Below are 19,093 nucleotides of genomic sequence, written 5' to 3'. Positions count from 1 at the left end.
ATCAATATTCAAGTTCAGACAGAGGACAGACAGGAGTCTGAAATTATTAATAGAGCATAATTCTTGACCCCTGTCAGTTGGACATACAAGTAAATTATTCATAATTCCTCAAATTAGAGCCTTTTTTGAGCCTTCTTGTTGAAGTAATATTCACTGCAGCTTATATTCTTGTTTCAGGAGATCTGTCAGAAGGGATTTCAGCTTTTTTTTTTAATCACACCCAACAACCGCTCGGATTTTGTGTTTGTGGCCATTTAAAGAGACAGGAGAGAGACACACACAGGTCAGTGGAAGAAGTCCTTTAATGGTGAGGAAACAGGCAGAACTGGCAGAAGGAGATAAGACACTCCAGACGGTGTCCCAAACGAAAAATGAATTGAAAAAAAAAAATAGGTGGAGGACCAAAGGAGAGAGAGGAAGAGGGGGGGTGGCGCTGGCGAGGGAAGAGGGTGAGTGAGTTATCAGCCATGCAGAATAGTAGTACACCTCATCTTGTTATCCTCTAGTTTGGGCGGCACTTTTGCTTTTTGAGATAACAGGCGGTTCACTCCAGATTGTGGCTTTGAGTTAGTTAAGTTAACTATGCTTATTTGTGTTTGCAAGATGTGAGCTTGTGGTCATTACTGCAGGTATTCAAGCAGGATGATTTGTCATAGTGTCCTGTGTTGAGTTCATATAACAGGATGTTTGTTAAAACTGTATTTACTGTGTATGTGAACCTCCAACAGGCAACACAGTCCCTTGCCTTTATACAATACATTTCTGTATTTGTATTTAAATATATGAAGTCCTGTTAACACTTTCTAAACTCATAACTACTTCCATTAATTACCATATTTCCATATTCACAGGCTGTGACACTTCATTTCTTCTGAAGGTTTTTTTTTTCCCCTCTGAGGCCTGCTGTTTCAGCTGCACCAGTCTGCCAGCACTGAAGTGGCACAGCTCCAGGAGTTTCTTATATACAGCCCTGGATGGCAGCCATTCGCACAGATCTGTTGCCTCCATTCTCACATGGTGTACGCCACCCAGTAGATCACATTCACCACAGCGAAAGTGAAAGGGAACACGGCCCTGGCGTAGATGTCGATGGTGTCGGCATCAATGGGCTTGCAGACGCACTTGGAACAGCACTTCTTCTCCTCCTTGTTCTCTTCCGGCTGCCTAGACCTTCTTCTTCTGGGCTCAGCCTCCTCGCTGCCACCCTCCCCAGGGATTTCAGTGCTGGAGCGTTGGGCCCGCCCCTGGCGGTTGGAAATCATCACGCTCTGGTTCATGCCGGTGACCGACAAGGAAAACAGAACCATAGCTTGTTTGCCGTTCTTTACAATGGACTGTAGGGAGAAAGAGAAAGAAACAGGTAAGCACTTTTCTGAGGCTTTAGCTGGTAGAGTGCAGTTTTCAAAGCCATTCAGCAACAGTGAAACACAATGGATTGCTTAGCACTTTAAACTTTTTACATTAACATAGAAGTACTTGGTATTTTTTATTTGTACTTTTCTTTGTGTAAAGAATATTATTAATTTATTATTATTTTAGCAATAAAAACATTTAGCCATGGCCACTTTGACATATTTCAAAAAACATTAGATATTTTGATAATGAAACATTACAGTCAAGAACTACATGGAGCTGCTCCTAAAACACAGCCGATTATGAGGTCTTGATTTGATCATTAAAGAAAACTATAGTTCATTATATCTTGGGATGTTGTGGCAACATATTTTTACATCATTATAGTTTTACTTACCTTGGCACACACACATTTTCGTACACCAATGTAAAATTCAGTTTCACTCACTTCAATTATCTTTTCACGTATCTTGTCCTCATTTTTTCTTGTGTTGTCAGTAAATGACCAGCTTTTCCTTAGCATTTTAAATTCATTTGAATGTTTATAAAAAATCACATCAAGTCAGCATATCCTACTCTGAAGGTATGCCTCAGTAAGATGTATATCAACAGCAAAAGAAACAGACAGTATGATGAAAATCACTTTTACTCCCTGAAGGAAAATATTCTAGTTTCCCATTATGCTCTATAGAGATTCATTGTCTTGCTGAAGGTCAGTGGGATGGATGCTTGTCAACACCGGGGTTTGAAGCCCAGCCCAGGTCCGTGTTTGAAGGCATGCTCATTACTCACAACAACCCCCCTGAAGCTCTACATTGTTACTTGCTGATGGGAGGACATGATGGGAATGATTTCCTCACCTCAGAGCTGAGCTTGTTGGCCTTCACCTTGGCCTTCTCTTTGAGTCGGTAGTCAGCGTTGTAGTGAGCGAAGGCGTACTCAATGAGAGCCGCAAACACAAACACATAACAGATCCAGAAGTAGACGTCTAAGGCCTTTATGGCGGATGCTCGAGGCAGGGAGGAGCGGGCGCTTACCATCAGTGTGGTCATGGTGAGAACAGTTGTGATCCCTATGGAAAGAACACAGGCACACGGTACAGATTAGGGTTCTGTGGGGTTTTAGCTATGCTAGCGGCAAGGCTTTTTTGGATGGCAATGTCAGTCTGCTGGTCTGTGTCTCCACAACTATTAGATGGATTGCAAGGATCACCAGAAGGTCAAAGTTGTCACTTATTCTCTAGCATGTACTAGATGGATTGCCATGAAATATTATACAATCTAACAATTTACAATATTGTGCAATCATGGTTCCCAGAGGATGAATCGTAATGACTTTGGTGATCCCAAACCTTTCCCCTAGCGCCATCATCAGGTCAAAATTTGATTAATTCTAATACTCTGGTTCATGACTAAAGCAAAGCATGACATTCCCATTGGCAATCTGCAACTACACCTCTACATGCCACTAAATCCTACACATTGCACCTTTAATGAGCTGTCCTCTAGCGCCACCTTCAGGACAGAATGTCAACTTTGTTTCTTTCATTATTGAACAATACTAGTATAAACTATTTAACTTAGTGGTTCCTATGATGACACCACTAAGATTAATTTTATGTTTGTAGCCCCAGAACTTGCAAGGCTACAAGAATAGCAAAATTGTCATTATGGTTTAGTTTCATTCATTGTAGAAGGCTCAATAGCTGCTTTCGCAAACTGCAGACCTCATCAAACTAATACTAACCTAAGGACACACGAGCAGGTACTGCTGATTGGCTGATCCAAAAGGACACCCAGGACATGGCAACGAGTAATATCGAAGGCATGTATGACTGGATGATGTAGACACCTCGATTTCGTCTCAGCTCGAAGCGAAGACTGAGCCTCGGAAATCGCCCCGCTGGGAAGCAGAAAACAGACACCATGTTTAATTTCTTTACTAATTATCCATTATGAAAATATGCAATTGTTCTTTTATAGACACTAATATTATAGAACGTCTGCACACTTGTGCCCCTGATAGCAAAGCTAGAAGATATAAGACATAAAGTAGTGTTGCAGACATTTTCCCAGCAGCCATTCCTATCATCTCCTAAACCTCCTGCCTGGCTCAGCAGCAAGCCTGACTTGATCCATTCCTTCTATGCATGGAATATAACCACAGAAGTGCCTGAAGTAAAAAAAAAAATAAATAAAAAAAGAAGAAGCTTGCTTCAAAAAGACTTTCCAACACAAGAGGCAAGCCAAGTCCAAAAACTCAAAATAGTACATAATGGATGAAACACTCAAGAAACATGCAAAGGGCTTTCAAACTGGCTGTGCCTGTATAAACCCTGACAACTGAAGAAAAACAGAGGAAAACCAGATGGATACTCACCAGATTTGAAGTTCATCATCTCAGTGACGAACCGATAGTCTGTGATGGTGAACTGGGAGAGCTCTAGTTTGTCCAGGCCATGGATGTGTTTCTGACTATCCGACCAGTGATACACAATGTCCTCTGAGGAGTAACCATCTAGAATGAAAAAGAAAACACAGATATTTCTTATCAGTCTAACATAAAAGATGCAACAATGTGAGGGTTGCTCAGGATGGTGCATTTTTACCCTACGACTGAGGAATGAAGGAAGCTTATAATGTTGTAACCTTTCCTAGATGTCACTTCACTTTGGCATAAACACATCAGGAGTACTCAAGAAAGCTAAATTTTTTGTAAACAAAGAAAGAAAGGAATGTCAACTTACAGCTTTCCAGGTCCAGCATACACTCCTGTTCATCCATGGGATACTTGGTCAGGTCCATATCACATGCCACTGTCGAAGTGATTCTAGGAACAAAACAGTTAATCCAAACTTAATGTACACCAGTATATTCATCCCTTAATCAATGGAAACTCAACTGAGCAACATGTTTTACTAAAGCCATGGCATCTTTCCCATAACATCAGTAATTTCTACTGTTAGCTGAGAACTGTCAGGTAGCGTACAACATGTATATCAGAGCTTTGTGGGGTTTTTTTTGCTGCGTCTTGAAACAATGCTTATGAGAGCAGCAAGACTGAACCAAAACAAAAACGTGGTAATGGTGGTAAAACCATTGACAGTATATCATTTGTGGACAGAGCTTCTGAGTTTATGAAGTGAAGCTAGCAAAGAAGTTTCTCAAACCTGTACTCTTTTTACTGGCCAGTAGGGGGCAGCTCCATGGGCTGGAAAAAAAAAAGTCTGATAGTCTTATGTCTTTTGGGGAAATTATCCTGTTTCTCAGTTGATTTATTTGGTAAACAAATTCCTAATGAGTCTATGCTCTCAATCTTTAGTCTTCTAACAGAGAGCATTATGTTCATTTTGTAAATTATGGTCCCATTTAGAGAAAAATAGACAAACTGTCCAAATAGGCAGTGCTGGTCGAATATGAATCAAGATTCTGTTACTGCATTGCTTATTTCTTGCCTCAACTCTTTTCAGAAACATATTTTAGTGTACTGTTTATCTGTAATATGAGAATGTGTGTGACCAGGCAAGCCACCATTGTTTCCTGCTACAGACAATCTGAAACCAAGTGCAGCCAATAAGTGCAGTTCAACTTGCAGTACGTCACTGCAGCTAACTCTGAAAAAACAACGTAGTGACAGCCATAATGCAAAAACGGTGTTGAATATACTGTCAATATAGGGAAGCAGAAGCGCAAACCTAAATGTGTTGTTTTGAAAGGGAATGACAAAAGACCTAGTTTGTCATTTCAGGTTGGATAACTTTTATTACAGCATTAAAAGTGTTTTGTTTAAAATGTTATGAATTCTGCTGACGTACTGACAGTAACGGAAAATGTATCTCTTTTGATGATTCACTTTCACCCCAATGTCTTTGCGTCAGCCATGTACAAGCACATCAGAGATTTTTAAGCTTATGAAGTGAAAAAAACAGTTCACTCTCAGATCATGGTATGGATCATGAGGGATTTTCATTCCCAAAGATAGCAAATAAGAGCTGTCTGTGCTCTCAAATGTCTGAGGTTTTCTGAAGGCATGGGTTTCAAAAAATCCTAGTGAATCTGAAACTAGCAAGAACTTGTTCATATAGAAGAAAAAGGTCAACATCAGAGCATTCAGATACAAATTATAGAGGTAAAGAGACTCACTGGTTGTGTGACTGTCTGAGTCTGACAAGGGAAGACAATAATCTGTGTGCTCGTACCGGCTGCTGTATAGAATGACTCCGTTGGGCTGCAGGCGGATCAACTTGTTCTCCACAGTGACATCGTGGAACCAAGCAGATTTGGCGTTGACGATGAAAGTGTCGGGCAGCCACAGCTTGTCCACGAATCGGCTGTCCAACCCCAGCGTCTTGTTGGTGTGATTGTAGGACAGGCGGTCATCGTGCCAGCTCTGCCGCAGGAACACGGTCATGGTGTATTCCTGCCAGGAACAACACACACACACAAACATAAAGGCTGAGTCATGGGTATGGGGAAACAAACTTTACAGAGAGTAAATTAACATCTATGGTACCTTTAACTCAATAATAGGAGGAGTAATAGAAAGGGGAAACTTTTTATTTTTTTCTAAAACATTTATGTCAAGATTGTTTTTTAGATCAAAACAAAACCAATGCAAGTTTTTGTGGGTTAATATCTGATACACTGAAGTCCTACTCAGACCCTGGGAAAATATTTAAATAATGTTGCTTTATAGTAAGCGTAGAATTACTTATTGTTTTTGGAGTCTGACAAGTCCACTAACTTAAAGGAACAGTGTGTAGGATTTAGTGCAATCTAGCAGTGAAGTTGCAGATTGCAACTAACAAAACACCCCTTGTGTCTGTATTTGATGACTTGGGAATGAGAATGGGCTGTGAAGTGTGTAGGAGAAACTATGGTTGCAGCAAAACTCGCAAAATATGTTAAAGGACCTATTTACAGCCAGTGTTTGGTTTGTCCATTCTGGGAAAGCAGAAACAAATAACATTTAAAATGGTGGATTTCCTATATTTAGGTAATTATACACTATTGAAAACTTACCTATGAATATTATATTCCATTCTTTGCCAATAGATCCTCCTAACCACTGGACCTTTAAAGGGAACTAAATTGCTTGAGTACTTCTTCAATTACTCCAATTTTGAGGAAATCTAACACTCGTGAGCACATTGGATTCAGTTTATCCTAATTCTCAATAATGGGTCTCTAATCTTACAAACCATATATCATACCAAAATATCCAATTATGTATTTCTTTCATTATAATCATTTCACGTTGATCTTTCACAGCTTTAAATCATACTATAGATCAACAAGTTGTAACTGAGAAGGAAGTACAGAAGGAAAAAAAGAAGAACCAAAGGAAAGCCAATTACGGTACTTCTGTTACCATTCCAAATGTTTTGTCTTATTAAAGGGTAAAACCACCCTGAAATGTGCCACCGCTAAAACAATGATTTAAAGTAAGTCCAGATAAGTAACCCTAACGCTTAAAATCAAACATATATGTTCTTGAAGATATTGTCAGAAATAATCCTAAAGCTGTTCCAGTTCACAACATTTAACATCAATATGGAAACATGTCAAAATTGAGTAGTTTCTTTTGTACATTTGTATCTAATTTATTGACTTGTGCCAAAAAAAAAAAACGTAAGAAACCCCACTTTTTATCTTTGCCTTTATTGGAATGCTAGTTTGTAGGTGAGGAAAAATACTTATTTGTTTAGAAAAAGAATCAGGGCTAAATACATAATGTGAATTTTCCCCACTAGATTTGGTTCTTACCATACAAAATCCATGAAAGTATCAAATTATCTAACAACTCAGCCAATGTGTCACACATGTTCGTACTGAGTACTTTCAAACCCTCAAGTGGGATAAATCAGGATTATGCAAATAGAAAATCTTTGATCTTTTCTGCAATAGTGAAGTTGGGGGATGATAAAAAATCTCACTGCAGAAGGACAGAGGAACTGTATACTTTACCATGTTGGCTTCAGAGATGTGGTCAATGCTGGCCACTTCGATAGCCATGGACACGTTCACTGGTGGACCTGCGTGGGGGAGAAGTGAGAAAAGAAAGCCAACCTACCCCCTTCCCTGATTCAAACACACACACACACACACACACACACCTTCTCTGATCGTTCTGAATCCATCAGTCCCTCCCATCCTCACTCCATCACCCATCTGTTTCCCTCCCACCCACCATCCTCCCACGTCTCAAACACTCCTACAGTGCATAGAGATTAAGCATTATCCAGTTTAACCATGCTAAGTGGCACATCACACTGTGGGCATTCATAAACAGCGCTGGGCTTTCACGGACTTGCACAGAGTGAGCTTCTGCCAACATTCGCGCACACTGTAGCTTTTTCACTCAACAGTTTGCCATATGATTAGCATGGAGTGTGTCTCTGTGATCGGATGCTAGAGGGCAGAAACTGCAGGGGAGCTCACTGATGCAGAACGGAAAGGCCATTTATACTGAACATTAAGGAATCATACATTACCATTCCCCACCATTCAACACCTTCCCCTCACAATTTCTGGCAAATCATATCCTATTGGTCATACACTGGATGTATAGTGTGAGGTGATTTACGATGGCATGTTTATTGTATGCCAAGGTCAGCAAGAGAGAATTTAGAGGATCTCACCTGATGCAATATCATATATGTTTTGTATAGTGTCCTCACACAGAAAATACTACTAATACTAATAATAATACTACTACTAATAATAATAATAATACATTTGTGTAAGATATACTATATATCTTATTACTAATAATAAAATGGAAAGTTTTGCATTGATTAGTCTTACCTTAACAATACTCTAATGTTAATGTGGCATTCATTTTGTTTCATAAAACTTCAAATAGCATAAATAACATGAACATTACGCAAATACAGTAAGATTCACAAATATCTTAAATGCTTTGCAACTTTAATGCATTTGCAAATAACAAACACAAATATGCGTTGCACTATGGAAAGCATGCTAGCATTTGTTGATATATAGGGAGAGAGCTCAAAAGGGGGTGAAGATGTTTGTTTTGTCTTTTTTTATTCTTAACTTGCAGTCCTTTAAGATTTTTTTTAAAAAAACGCTTCAGTGTACCACTGTACACAGTCTTAACTGTTTGTTTAGGAGGTATGCAATTTAACAGTGTTAGTCCATTTACAAAAAATGTAAACACTTATGCATGTCTCCCAACAAAAAATAATGTAATAATCAAAATAATCAAAAGATAACATCTGTACTTTCCAAGCTAAAATAATTGGTTTTTGTGCATCACCTCACTTTTGGAATCTCATGGACTGAAGTCAAATGTTTTATTGCGAGTACAAAGTCACATTTGTGAATGTTGTCTCATTTTCACGGTGCAAAACATATCTATGAATCCTTTACAATTTGTGTAAGTTAAATATTTATTTGATGTTTAATGACACAAACATACCTCCATACTAATAAACAATGGGATGCAAGTTGAATGAAGGGAATTACTCCAAACAGACATGATTCCTCAATGGTCATTATAATGTTACATCAATAAGAATGCAGTCACCACATGATGCCGTGGTATGATGGTCCTTGTAGGCGTGTAGTGCACAGGGCGGTGTGTGTGGTGGTAGCAGCACTCCTGCTCCACATTTTCACCTTTGCTCAGCTGAGTTAAGCTGTGAGATTGAGAAATCTATCGCTGTGGTCATTGGATGTTTCACATCTTGCAGCCATTCTTAGCAGAGTCTCCAGGGGGGTGCTCATTGTTTGCACCACCCATCTCCCTTGAGGGGCATCGTTCTCGATAATTCCCTCAGCAAAGCTACTCTTGACCTAAATGTTTTTGGTGTCCTTAAAAATTCACCTTACAAAGCGGGTATTTACATAAGGTAAATACAGCTTTGTTCTACTGTGGTACAAGAAGAAAACAAAAAACAGAGATATCTCTCAGGATAATGGAATTGAAAAATGAAATGTAAAACGTTCATGTTGCTGTTACTTTTGGTGGGTGATGCTAAGGATGGCTGTAAATGTGAGGTGGTGAAATGCAACCCAATGCCACGAGCAGTAGATCTCATACTCACCTCCTATCCCAGGGCGAAAATTTCTGGCATAGCCCTTCATTAACTCATCCAGATTAGGTAACCAGGATATTTCAATGTCTGTACCTACATAGTCCCCAATGTCACTCAGCATGGCCCTAAAGGAGACAAACAGCAAACACAGTAGCCTTCAGCGGTCGTCCAGCCACGCCATGTGTCCATAGGAAGCCTCAGATACAATCAGGAACAGACACAGATAAAAACAAACTTCTAAATGAGAGACAGTGTTAGCTGTTATTGTAATGATGGTTGACTGTTTACAGGAAGAAAAAACATTAGAAGTTTCTTTAATACAATGGGTTTCTCTGAGTCATGTAGTTGTCCTTTAAAGCTGCATTATTAATTTTATTTTTTTATTTTTTTGGCCACACAGTACCAACTGTAAACACAAAATTGTCATATTATCACGTTACCTTGGCAAACATGTTAGCAAGTAGTTGCTTATTTACACACCCAGCAGACACAGAGCAACATTAGCATTTTTGTGAAATCCAATCACCCATCCATTAATAGCAGTTTATATTACTGCAGCTCTAAATTGATTACACTATAATTTATATTCAGTTTGTTTTAAAACATGCAGGGATGTCCAACTCTGTTCTAAATAACAAAATATTGCAAACCTATTTAATGGAGATTTTTATTTGCACATTTGTAGATGTCTTCAACACATGTGACACAACAAAATCTTGACTGTATAACTGTTCATACAAAATGTCATTTGTAAACAAACAGGAGGGTCAGTGTGATCATCCGACACATCATTAGAAGCCCTGTATGTTATTTTATTCTGAAAAAAGAGATGAAAATACAACATATTTACAGATTTATTTTGGTAGATTTTATACTATATACTATAAAGTTTTAGAAACCCCTTCTGTCTTTTGAATTGTTCATTATTAAATTTAGAAATTACATGAAATCTCTTAAACATGCAACAACACTAAGAGGAGATTTGTACACATAATTAATCTGCTTCATGAAATATTTAAAGAGATTTAAGAAGGATGAAACAGGCTTTTGTACCCTTTAATTTCATTGATACCTTACGTTTTAAAGGACCAGTGTGTTGCAGATTGCCACCATTTGAATATAGTTCAGCCTTCGGGTAGAAGAAACTACGGTGGCTGCAAAACCATGTGTTTTGTTTTTGTCCATTCTGGGCTACTGTAGAAACATGACAGTTCAATATGGCTCCATAGAAGAAGACCGACTCCCTCTGTAGATAAAAATGGCTCAGGTAACAAAAACAATTGTTATTTTTAAGTGATTATACACTAATGAAAACATACCTATGAATATTATATTTCTGCCAATAGATCATTCTAAATGTTGCACAATGGATTGAATTATTTAATGAATTATGCTAAATACTGTATTTTTATATATGTACAGTATGTGATAGTAAGTACAATGGATACATTCCATAAATTATTAGGTTTTTATCATTAGCAGCATGTCATTTAAACAACATGTCATTTGTGTCTTTTTAGAATCAACTTCTAAGATACTGAATGTTACCAACATACCAACATCAGCTGCATCCTTTCAAATATCGGTACTTGTATTGGCATACGAAGGCCACATTGATTAAAGCCTGGTTGGCATATTTTTTTTCAGTCGTGCCCCGCAGTGTGCATTGGTCCACAAGGAGGCTGACAGCACATTCAGATCTGCCAGTGGAGCTTCAGATGTCACATAGTTAACAAGCTTCCAGACCTTTTTATTTTAGTGAAAATAGGCTCTCGTTAGACTATGTATCCCCATTTAATAAGACTTTTATCCAGAGCAAGTAAGCACATCATTGCTGTCTGTTGTTTGGGACAGCTCAGTTCAAGAGGTCCTTATGCTTTTCAAATTCCTCTGACCTCTCAGGAGGGGAATAACAGTGAAATTAAAACTATTCTCTGGTATGAAAGGACTCCCCTTAGGCCTCTGGAGCCCTCAGGGACTACTAGAGGGCCCAGAGCCCACACTAACAGCCACTGCTTCCATGTAGGATTTAACAAGAGCAGCACAGCCCAGATACCACCAGGTGGCAGTTTTGCATTCTAAAACAGCGAGCCTGTAAACTGATACCATGCAGATATACAGATACCATGCAGATACATAGTACAGTGTGGACCTTCATGTATTTGAGTATAAGTCACGCTGTCAAGAGGGAAAGGGTTTGAATAATATACTGTTATTCAATACAGGCAGAGCTTTATCCATACACATTTTCAGATGCACGCTGTGGAACAGAATCCAATTTTAGAGGCTGAGTGACGTAATAAATACATTTAATAAAATTAAAGGTTTCACTGACACTCAAAGTCACAAAGGCTGGTGGTGGCATTGACAGGGAAATGGGCCGTGTCAAAAACGTTATTATGGACCAACAATGAAAAGACATTCAGCAACCTTTGAAATTAGGCTGACATTTGAAAAAAGTTGACTTCCGAGAGAGCAAAGCATTATACCTGCAGCTACATAAAAAAATGACCTCCGCAATAAAACAATTTGTAACAAAAATATCTGCTTGTCCATACAAATAGTTTAAAAAAAGCGTTATTTCTGCCATGTCATTAACATTTCCTTGGTGAATCCATTTTGTAGTGGCAGATATATTTTTAGTCTGGCAATCACTGTCATGACTGAAATAAATGGGAGCACTGAGTGAATTAATTAATCACCATGTGACTACTGGATTTCTTTGCTAATTGGCAGTTTCTAAATCTGGAAACAGAAAGAGCTTTTCCTTCAAGAAATCTGTTAACATGCCAAGGTCAAACAGGCCTCCTCACATGGGGCTACAAGACAGTGTGTGTCTCTTAGGGACAAATCCTACTGTATTAGTCTATTTATTGTGACTTAATATTTATTTGTGTCATGTATATTGGGTTTAATGTGGTTTTATGGTATTTTTTCATACATTGTATTACCTTTCCTGACCTTTTTTGTATAACTAAAAAGCTTGTATTCCATGCAGCTTTGCACAACTGTCAAGAATCATGTTGGTACGAGTTGTATTTACAGTTACAGATTACAGAAAAAAAACTTTTTACCACCTTTATATGTCACAGGGCAGAATACAATTTTTTTCCTTGCATGTTGTGTTAATGTGTTTTGACTCTCTGTGCAGGCGATCTTCTGTTTATCTGTTGTTGGCTGTTGCTGCTCACACACAGCTGCTCTCCTATTTATTCTAAACCCATCAGAAGCGTGTCACTTCCTGTGCACCAGAAAAAGACCTGGCTGAAGCTGAAAATGTGAAAGCTTTTATCAACTGACTTTTATTTCTTTTACCAATAATTGCTGCAAGCTCGCATAATGGACGTTCATTCAAAATGTCCCATATTGCTTAAATTAAATGCTTCTCTCTAAAGACCAGATCTGACTCTGTAAATTGATGTTGTTCAGGAAAACATGTTTCTTGATTTCCTGATCTGAATTAGCATGTTTATGACCACAGAAAGCCGAACAAATATGCAGCTCTCCAATGAAAAATAATATTACTGTATGCTGTTAAAAGACACGTACAGGGTTGAAGATTTGATTGCTCTCCATGGAGATTCACTAAACATTCGCACCCCTCTATTTTCTCACCCCTCCATCCATGACAAACAGTTCAGAGAGTGTATTTCCAGACGCTTCTCTCTTCCTTCTTTATTTCACACTCATTGAACCACTCTCCCGAGGCCTGGATCTGCACCCGTCTGTTTATGAGCTAACATTAAACAGATGGGGAGAGGAGATGGAGGAGAGGAAAGACAAAGAGCAGCAGCCTCTCTCAAATTTATAACGTCTTTTTGCGAACGTAATGCGAGCCACACACTAACAAGCCTAATTAGTTTTATATACTGACAGTGCTAGTTACCTGAACATGAGTAGAGTGCCAGCCCCCTGATCCTCACTCTGTGACTCACTGTTTAATTTATTTTATTGCCGTCTATGTGAGATGAGCAGCATTCAAAAAGCATCAAAATCCATTTGGATAAATCATAATGAAACATAAATTAGTTATACGTATCAAAGGACAGCTGCTCCATTTATATGACTGTGTGTGTGTGTGTGTGTGTGTGTGTGTGTGCGCTGCATTAACTGACAGTAATAAATAATAGACAGCAATGAATAATAGATTGCTTTTCATTCAGCAAGCACAACCTTTTATTGACTACATTAGCACTAATGTTTGACAGATAACTATGGAGTCCCAGATGTGACATACTTGTCTTTATTTGATGTGTTAAATGTTTACATTATTACATAAATGTATACTCATTTCTTTTTTGAGGCCTATATACAGTGCTTGATACAATTCATTTATTTGTATTTTACCTTTTTAGCTATCTTTTATTGGTTATTTTTATTTTTAAGTTCCTTGTTCCTAATTTTCTTTATCCTAGCACAGGCCCACCTTGTCATCAGTGAGGGTCAACAACCAGGTTTACTGCAACTCCCTCCTTGCTGGATGCCCTGCGTCTGCCATCAGACCCTCTGCAGCTAATCCAAAATGGTAATCAACCTTCACACACACAGTTTTCACACACAACTCCTCTTCCTCTTCCACTAGCTGTTGTTGCTCAAAGACTAGTTCAAAATTCTGGTGCTGGCCAAAGGGGAACTACACCTATCACTGCACTCCTCTGCCTCTAGACTTTTATCCCTCCCGTCACTCAGAGGACCCTGTGGACCCTGTGGTCGCTCATCTCGGTCAAGGCTCCACTGAAGTGAAGATACCAGAGTCGCAGGCCATCTTCTGCCACAGGCTACATCTCAACAACCCTTGTAAGTACTTAATTTAATTTTGTTTCAAAAAGTAAAAAATGCTAAGCACTGAACATGTTTGTATTTATTTGTTTAGAAGGGATATACTCCAAGTTTTGGATGATATCTAGCTCTTGCTCCAACATGGTCTGAATGCACAGTATGTAAATTTGGACAGAAGTGTCTGAATGTATTGTAATAAAGCCCACATTTTTATGTATGTATGGGTAATGTTGTCAGACTATATGGGGAAATAGGAAATGGATAAGTGCTCAAATAAACAATTAACACTGTCAAATTACATTTAAATGATACTTATTTGTTTTACTGTTTGCTAATATGTTTTGAATGGAATAACTGCATTGTGGATTATGTTAACTGACTGTTTTTTCCAGTGAAGTAAGTGCTACTACTTGTGCCACACATACATAATAAAGAAATTATTGTGGTGGTTGGCAGTATAAAGCAGAGGACCTTGACACTGGAGACCACGGTTAGTATTGTTAGATTGATTTATGCTACTAAAACACCTTGGTTAAGGTTAGGGAAAGATTTTAGATTTTGGATAAATATTGAAGGTCATCCCTGTCAAATCAGTGTTGACTTTTTTAATATCAAACCAAGGCAATGATGTTTCCCTAACCTTTACAGAGTGCTCTGAGTTGCTATTAAAACATACTTTTGTTCCTATCAGATACATTGAGTATGAATATTTCATTGGGACTATAATTATAATTATTATTATTATAGTCTAAGAAGATGATCCTGATGATGTCAATGTCGATGCTGATGCCGATGCCGATGCCGATGCCAATGCCAGTGATGGTGATAATGAGGAGGATGATAATGGAGACTACAGATTTATTTATTTATATTTAACAGAAAGACAGTGGTATTTACTATTTGGAGCTTGACCCATGTTAGGGACTACAAGTCACGGTATATTTGGCAACATGTTGTTATGTTCTTTTTGTTTTCCTGCAGAGGCTATTTCAGTTAATCTTCCAAAACTCACTCTACTACTTTTGGTCCAAATCAAACCAAATTGTTTTAAATATTACCAAAATATTACCAAAATGTTACGATGCTATCATGCTATCATGTTATCGTGCTATCATGCTTTGTTATCAGTCAAATTAATATTCTACACATTTTAAGAAGTAATTCCTTCCTTAATGTTGTCTCTATATAGGTCAGAATGGACTGTGAAGGATTCTGTAATTTGAGCATTGAGTTGTTTAAAACCATTTTGTTCTCTGCAATGTGATGCATACTTTTACAATGGATATTTGAACATCCTCCTGTCATCACACAGTGCATAAAATCTACTCTGGAATTCATCCTAAGCTTTCTCTTGTTGTAGGATAAGTCTTTTCTGTTTTACAAATCTGGGACCATTTCCTTTTCCACTTGGGAGATGATTTGATTCAGGCTCTAAAAGAAGGACTTGAATGGAAATGACTGGCTGGTGTGAAATTTGTTTAGTCCCACTTCACTTTGAGAGCCAGTGACTTCAGCACAATGAGGAAATGTAATGTATTCTAACACTGTATCACTGTATTGTCTCTTGCCAATCCCTTTTCTGCAGGCAGGTCAGAGGTCAGCTATGGAACAGCAGCCCTGGAGCTAGCTGTGTCTCGCTCAAGGACACTTCAGTGTGGTTCCGCAGTCTGAACCCTGATCCTTTAGTGGGTGGTCTCTCTAAATACGAGGCCTTTATCCCATACTAATAAATGCAGTGACATCTACATTGTAATTTGTTGTAAACACACTGTGCAGGACAGAGCTGCTTGTGGAGAATATTTACAGTAGAGCAGGTTTCTCCTTATCAGAGTGGAAAATGCCGCAGGGCTGACGTTCAGGTCAGTGCGTGTCCTCTGCTTCTCCAAGTTATAATAAGGTGACATTCGAATGGCTGGATCATCACTCATCACTGGATGTACAGTATGAGCATCGTGTACTTACATTCAGTATTGTAATTATGGGATGAAACTGCAGAGCATACACAAATAAAATAACATTTGAAGAACTACAATTTGGAGTTGATACTGTATATACTGAATGACTTTCTTTCAGGAAGGTCCTGTAGTTTTTATGTTGTTTCTGGTTAATTGTGGAGCTCTACTTTAAAGGCGTCCCCAGGGAAAACTGATTTTGGTTGGTGTCAAACGATTAAGAAAATGTATCATTCTTTGAGCTTTCATTGTGTTAAATAAAAGCAAACATTTAGTGGTGCCAGTTTCTCAAATGTGAGCACATGCTGCTTTTCTCTTTTAATCCACATTGTAAAGCGAACACATTTGAGGTTTTTTAATTGTTTAATTTGACTAGACACCAAACATTTTACACACTCTAAAATGTTTTTAATCATTTAAATTTACATTTAAATTGTATGAACAAACAATAACGTCTGCATCAGAGCCTTCTTCACACTTGGGCTAAAATTAGTCACATTTTAATACATCTAATACACATTAAATAGTGCTCCACAAACGTCCCTAAAAGATACAGAGGACATTACCTCCATTTTGGCTACGACCCTCACTACAGTCCTGTCCTATGTGTACTAACTGTATCAAACTTAAATGTCAGATATGGCTGTCAGATTTGATAGACTTTGATTAGAGAGTATACAACTTTTTTTCCTAAACAAATTAATAAATATGTATTTGGTAACCAGAATTTGAATGTCTGTGAGCATATTCAACAGATTAGACAGCAGAATCATTGGAATAAACTGTTCCCTTTTGCTGTTTACATATAGTGCATCACGTTAAATTGAGTAGGAGGCTTATAGTGGAAGCACTTAAGTGTCCCTGCACCACCTCACCCTGCTGCCAGTCCATGCAGCCAGAGAAACATGATCAAATCACTGTGTTATTGGGAAATGTGCTCTCTGGACAGTAGTAGGGATTTATCCGCTGACTCAGCCTCTTACACAGATTAGTTAGGAGCACTGTGTCACTTCAATGCAGGTTTGAGGACAAGTGTGAGAGAGCAGAAGGATCATGCCATGTTGGGATTACATCCTGCTGCATCACATATTGCTCAACTATAAAATGTCCACATTCGGACATATCTCAAAAACAAAATGTCTACTGTGCCACCTCCTCTGCCTGTTTTTAATGATAGATTTTTATTTTTTTATTTTATTTTATTATATTTGGCCCAAGAAACTGACCAGTACTGGTCATGGACTGCACCTCACATTTTTGCTTCAGCTAATTTGTGGTAATTTGATTACCAGTAAATATACATGTATTTAAAAATATGCACCATGTGAGCATAATATCACCTGAAATAATGAATATATCGAAATTTGAAACAGGGTCCCACTGCATATTACCAAGCAATTTGCAATCAATCGAATTATATCAAACTACTGGGGCCCCTTAGTGTTCTTTGTCCTGTTGATAATCCAGCCTTGCTGCATGAGGTATTGATCGATAGTTTATGGCTAAATATCATGGGAGTTGTGGTTGTACATAGCTGAAATAATCAATTTATTGTGTTATTTAGTAATTCAGTGGAGTCCTATTTAAGTATTTTTAGACATCATTTTTGTAATTTTAGTTGAATTCTATTTAATCCAGATTGCTTTAGTCTCACATTGCCACATTTAACTTTATAGATTAACAACAATGTCTTCTTTCCACTTCCACTCAGGTGATGGTAACCACACTGACCCACAATATTAATGCTCTTTAGAGGGGCCATATCCTGACGGTCCCCACCATCAACAACACTGTGTGATTGTCATGGTGAAGTGATGTTTAACTTCGTGCAGGACATGGGAGACTATACTGCTTTGTCCCTGTTCTTACCTTTATCAACCGGATAGCAGCCTCACTGTGGTCTGATCTGCTGCAATCAGAGCTGAATGTATTGGAATATCATCATTATATACATGCAGCTACTTCACAATAAAAACTTCCTACTGGAAAACCAGAAGACTATTGTTATCCGGCCACAGGAGGTGTTCATGTAGTCAACACTTGCTTGTTTTGCTCTTAGCAAGTAAGTTATAAATATTCCAAGGGACAAATAACAAAAGAAGATGTTGCCGCAAGCGAGCTTGGTCAGAGCCAATAGGCTTTTTCACAGCAGACATTTTGACAGTTTATAGCAAGAACGACCCAGGTGTAATTAATTAACATTTATAACAACTGCCCCTAAATGAACAGAGCAATCCCTCATGTCGTTAGTTATACCTGTGTTTTCCTGCCTAAACAAGTCAAACTGTCTGCAGTGAAGATGGTCTGACACTGAAAAGTAAGTCTGATGGCGGATTACTGTGTATAACAATGAAAGCACAGAGGAATAAGCAATACTGTATCAGCCTTTGGCCACACAGGCAATACTTGTTAGAAGGACAGTCGTGAGTTTTGATATTTTCAAGGAAACAAAACATAGAATGTCACCATCATTATTGTTTAATATCAAATGTATGTTTTCATCATTTTATCGCCCTACAAAATATCCACTGCAGTTAAAACAACCAATAAGATTCTTTGCTTTTGAAAACGTTTGTAATCGAGGCCAATCCTGCGTGCATTGGTATGTTCTATGTTCTTAACACTCATTCAGTCATTCTGTCCCCTAAAGTATTTTATAGCCCAGTCCTTGTTGTCACTGTTGCACATATTACACCATTAATTAGATGCAGACTGTGTTTGGTGAAGTGAAGGGTAAGTGACACTTCAACTGGAAAGAAAAGCTGTGAAACGGTCGCCACACCAAAGGTGGCGAGGCATAACTTATCTAAGCAACTTTTGTGAAATGGATAAACGAGGCGCTAAAAAGAGAACTGGAGTAATTCTGTTCAGAGGGGAGAGCAAGGAAAGGAAGCAGTTTGCAACTTTCAACCACCAAAGGCATAAAAGCAATGTGTGTGTGTGTGTG

The 19,093-nt window shown here is 38.3% G+C and overlaps 1 protein-coding gene across 1 annotated transcript in view; it reads right to left on the bottom strand.

Moving 5' to 3' along the window:
* Positions 1–293: 293 nt before the first annotated feature.
* gabrd (gamma-aminobutyric acid type A receptor subunit delta) overlaps positions 294–19,093 on the bottom strand; it is a 20,662-nt gene continuing 1,862 nt past the window's right edge. Inside the window, exons 2-9 of the mRNA XM_035655993.1 lie at positions 9,425–9,540; positions 7,320–7,387; positions 5,552–5,772; positions 4,100–4,182; positions 3,733–3,870; positions 3,100–3,255; positions 2,214–2,425; positions 294–1,334 (exon numbers count right to left, since the gene is read on the bottom strand). Coding sequence (XP_035511886.1) covers positions 1,011–1,334; positions 2,214–2,425; positions 3,100–3,255; positions 3,733–3,870; positions 4,100–4,182; positions 5,552–5,772; positions 7,320–7,387; positions 9,425–9,540 — 1,318 coding nt within the window. The 3' untranslated portion in view covers positions 294–1,010. The remainder of the gene's footprint in view (positions 1,335–2,213; positions 2,426–3,099; positions 3,256–3,732; positions 3,871–4,099; positions 4,183–5,551; positions 5,773–7,319; positions 7,388–9,424; positions 9,541–19,093) is intronic.

Source organism: Morone saxatilis, unplaced genomic scaffold (genome assembly GCF_004916995.1).
Source record: "Morone saxatilis isolate NCDOM2014 unplaced genomic scaffold, NCSU_SB_2.0 Contig15, whole genome shotgun sequence".
Classification (NCBI taxonomy): domain Eukaryota; kingdom Metazoa; phylum Chordata; class Actinopteri; family Moronidae; genus Morone; species Morone saxatilis.
This window is presented reverse-complemented; position numbering and strand designations above follow the sequence as displayed.